This window comes from Hippocampus comes, unplaced genomic scaffold, assembly GCF_001891065.2.
Source record: "Hippocampus comes isolate QL1 unplaced genomic scaffold, H_comes_QL1_v1.1 scaffold309, whole genome shotgun sequence".
Classification (NCBI taxonomy): Eukaryota; Metazoa; Chordata; class Actinopteri; order Syngnathiformes; family Syngnathidae; genus Hippocampus; species Hippocampus comes.
In genome coordinates, this window is record NW_017805838.1 from 121,951 (window position 1) to 126,444 (window position 4,494).

At 38.4% G+C, this 4,494-nt stretch overlaps 1 protein-coding gene across 1 annotated transcript in view; it reads left to right on the plus strand.

The window, feature by feature from the left end:
- LOC109526561 (UV-stimulated scaffold protein A-like) overlaps positions 1–4,494 on the plus strand; it is a 67,430-nt gene that overhangs the window by 46,906 nt on the left and 16,030 nt on the right. Inside the window, exons 4-5 of the mRNA XM_019887904.1 lie at positions 2,826–2,954; positions 3,048–3,231. Coding sequence (XP_019743463.1) covers positions 2,826–2,954; positions 3,048–3,231 — 313 coding nt within the window. The remainder of the gene's footprint in view (positions 1–2,825; positions 2,955–3,047; positions 3,232–4,494) is intronic.

Here is a 4,494-nt window from a genome sequence, read left to right on the forward strand (position 1 = left end):
CCTATATTTTGTTGTTCTACTTCTTCCTTTCATAACTTTGCTGCTGTGAATTGGGAATTTCTCCATTGCGAGACTAATAAAGGTTTTCTTATCTTATCTTATCTTATCTTATATACACACTCACACAGTCAAACCTCGGTTTTCGAACGTCTCTGTTCTCGACCAAATCGGTTTTTGACCAAAAATTTCAAGTTTTTATACCAAGTGGAGTCATCCGAAATGATGTCTACACAAAACCATAGAGAGACTTCCGCGCAAGAAGGACCAACAGAATCAACATAGCCTGACTGCTGTGTTCAAAGCAAACTTGAGAAAAATTAAGTATGGAACCATGGCTTAAATCCACTATAGGCTGAGTACTAGTTTACCTTAGATGTGCACTTTATAATTTTATATGGCTCTGTTTTGATTCCCTAAAACGAGCTGTTAAAGGAGCTGTTGTGTGACAAAATACTTCTTTCACTGCTGTTGATGGACAGTAATATTGTGTGAAAGATTGTGTGAATAACTGCTCCAAGTGAAAAATGTTCATGTAAAATTGAAAATCGAAAATGTTGTTTTCGGAAATATTTGCATTTTGCACACAGAAAACTGATCCATGATTCCATTTTGATGAGAGCATTAAAACGGGAACAAATAGGACAGAAAAAATATAAAAGGAAATTTAGAAATGATAAAAAAATGTGTGAGTAATCACGATTAATTTTGAGAATTATGAGTTAATTGTGACGTTACGTTTTTAATCACGATGAAATATTTTAATCGTTTGACAGCACTAGTATATATATGTACGTGTGTCAAAATTTCTGTTAGATTCTTTCAACAGGCTTATTAAATTGTGGCTCATGACATTTCTAGTCATCACTAAGTGGCACTGTATGTACAACGCAGGCAGGCCCGGAGGGCCACTGTCCTGCCTGTTTTCTAGCTCTCCCGGCTGCAACACACCTGATTCAGATGATCAGCACATCAGCCAGCTCTGAAGCAGCATTAGCATGATCCTGATTATTTGAATCAGGTGTGTTGCTTCTGGGAGATCTGGAAAACAGCCAGGACAGCGGCCCTTGAGGACCGACTTTGGACACCCCTGGTATTACCATGTAGGTGTCTTCAGGTCACACATTGGAATTGAAATTTTTAGAAAATAAAGTCAATCAGATTAAAAGTTATTTTGATGAATGATGACCTTTATAAACGGCCAAAGGGTTGATAAAAATTTTCAGAAAATGAATCTCCAACTTCCTTTTGAGTTTCGAGTAGAGCGCCAGAGACTTTTTTTCTAGTCTTGGGCTGTTACACGTGCCTCCAACCTTTAATATATCTTGGAGAAAAGTTCAACAGGGACTGTTTTTTAGAGGGCCCAACTAAGGCATTTGTTTTTTTTTTAACCGCAAAAAAAAAAAAAATTAAATACAATTCTCATAGCATAGTGATTATTTGGACAAACACGTGTGACAGGTTTCATGTTTTCACAAATGTTAAGGCCATCAAAATGAAAAATGTGACCTCTCTAAAAGACCAAAAATGGGTCCAAACGTGAAAGAAAATTCAAGATGGCAGACTTCCTGTTAACTTTAGCGTATGGCTCCTAAAGACTTTTTGTAGGTCTTGGGCGATTACATATACCTCAAAGGTATATTATAAATTGGTCAGTTGATTTCCGGCTCCTGCCTCCCACCCTGGGGAAGATGAAGATGACATAATCAGGCTGTCTTTTGCATTGTTGGTGGAGAAAGAACAACGGGTTTTATTTTGTCCACAAGCTGACTCACTAAAAAGGATTGCAAAAATGAATCAATGCAAATGGGATTACAAAGAAGATTTTACAATATGGCCTGATGTCCAGTGGCTAGATTTTCATCTTTTTTTTAGTGAGGAAACCTAGTGTTTACACTCGAGAGACAGAAAGGAGAACTGCATCATCACAGCTGACTCGTTTTTTTTTTTGTTTGTTTGTTTGTTTGTTTGTTTGTTTTTTTCCTCGTTATATAAAAGGTAACTGAGAATCACATCAAATTGTGATGGCAATCTCGGTGGGACCGCATTGTATCGCTACTTTTAAATTACTCAGGTGTTCTCGGATGCCCAGGGAAAACCGCTAAGCTTAACTTCATAACAAATAATGCTAAATTAATGAATAAGAGCTTAATTTACATGGAGCTAATGTGCACCGAAGCTCATTGCTGAATGAGTTGGCTACTAGGTACTAGCTTGCACTGGTAGCAAACCCCTCATCATTATCACTAATTCCTGACTACTTACTCAACATTTCCATGAAGGTTAAGTTTTAAACCAAATGGCCGCAATCACTTCCCCGATATGAAATGAGTATCCCAAACGCGGGCAGTCCTGATTATGTCCTTTCGTCTGTGCGTGACAAAAGCCAAAGGCTCCTCCCGTGTTTTTGAAATGGCTTGCTTCCACTTGGAAGAGAGAAAAAAAATAATGAATCCCTCCCCACTCCAATTTGACACACAACAGCAAGGCATGTTGATATTGTTTGAAACTAGTCAAAAACTCCACGATTAAAAAAAGCTCATCTTTATAGCCACTTACATGTCTCCCGAGCTTGGTATTAAGATAAATGTACAGTAGAAGGTTTAAATTGGAGTTATTTGCTACCGAGCCGCTCATCTAATTGGTACTAAACCCTCAAAGTGCTCAAGAGTTCAGCACCTTTTAGCAGACCTCTCACTTTGATATCTTTTTCTTGCATGCACATCTGATTTTTTTGTCTCTTTGTTGTATTGTGGAAATAAACACAAATTGCATTAGTATTGAAATTGTTGAAAATGTTACTCACATTTTCTTTTTTTTTCTTGCAGTAGCACTTCTGAACCCAGTTCAACTCAGTCCAACAAAGACCAAACAACTTCTCAGGCTCCAGTCGTTCCATTTGGTTTGGATTTGTATTACTGGGGCCAGGAGCAGCCTAACTCTGGCAAGATCACCAAGTACTGTACCTGGAATTTGTAAAACCGTCCGGATACATCCAAACTGTAACTTTTGTATCTACATACAAATCTTCTTGTGTGTTTAATTCTCAGATCAGCCTCTCAGCATCAATTCTGGGTTCCAGCTGATGTGGAAGAGGAGGTGGAAAACAAGGAGCTTAAGGTTGAGAGCAGATGCAGATACATCTCTTTCCCTGGGCAATTCACTCCTGTCAGCCACTATTGTAATGCACCATTAGGCAATGGGAAGATGTGTAAGAGACAAGACCGATTGAAGGTAACAGAACTTTATTCAACATTATGCATCTAAATCATTGTCATTGATAGCATTCATACCACACATCGTGTACTTTGGTTTGGAGAGGTACAACGTTAGCATGGAGGTCAGGGAGAGAATATTTCAGGACAAATTTGGCCTGGGTGATATGGCTTTATAATAAAATCTGATTTCCAATATAATGTACTGTAATTGTGACACGGTTAATTCATGTAGTTTTTACGAAAGAGCTTCATACCACCAATACATTTCCCAATAGTCTCGTCACATTTGACCAATGAAATTTCCGAACATGTTACCGTGGACCAATGAAACTGTCCGAGGTCACACTCATACTGAATCTTCATATCAGGCATGGTTTACAATGTAAACTTTACATGGATCCATCAAGTCCAGTTAGAATGAAAACTCAAGAACAAACTGAATGAAAACACTGATTACATCTGACGTGATATTTTCTGAATTGCTGTTTATGTGCACCACTACATTAATCGGAACAGCCGTGTGACACGTGGAGATCGATTTAAACATCACATGATATGCAGTATCAAGACAGAGATTGTCTATTTAGAATATTGGTAGGGATTGATTGAACTCTTCCTAGTGGCCTCCTGAATGTGTACTTTTCTATGGCTAAATTTAGCTGTTGCGTGTTTAAATCTGGTGTGCTTTGTAGTGCGGAAATTACAGTAAATAAAATAAATATCCCATTGCTTAAAGAAAAAGCAAATTACAGTAGAATTATCTAGAACAGTGGTTCTTAACCTTGTTAGAGGGTCCGAACCCAACCAGTTCATATGCACATTCATTGAGCCCTTCATGAGTGAAAAATAAGTAGTTTTTTTTTTTTTTTTTTTTACAAATTCAAGACATTAAAACATGCATTTATTGAAAACAGAAAAAAGTAAACACAATTAGTATAAAGTATAAGTTTTTAAATTGTGCAGAGAATGAACCAGCCAGTGATGGCCAAGGGGGCGCGTCATAACTAATTGACATGTTGAGCTGGGTGTGTCTTAACCTCCATGGCAGAGGCTCTAGGGGTGTTCACACGGCAACATTTGCTCCGGTGCTACATTGGGACTACCCCAGTAGAGCGTTCACACCTGCAAAGTTACACCGGTGTAGCTCGTGGAGGCTCTCAGTCGTACAGGAAAGTTCCATCGTAGAAAGTGTTCCGTCAGTTGTCATCTGTACCTGTGGGTAAAAAACAAAAACAAAAAAGGACGTTTCGCTTCTCTCACAGAAGCTTCGTCAGCGGTA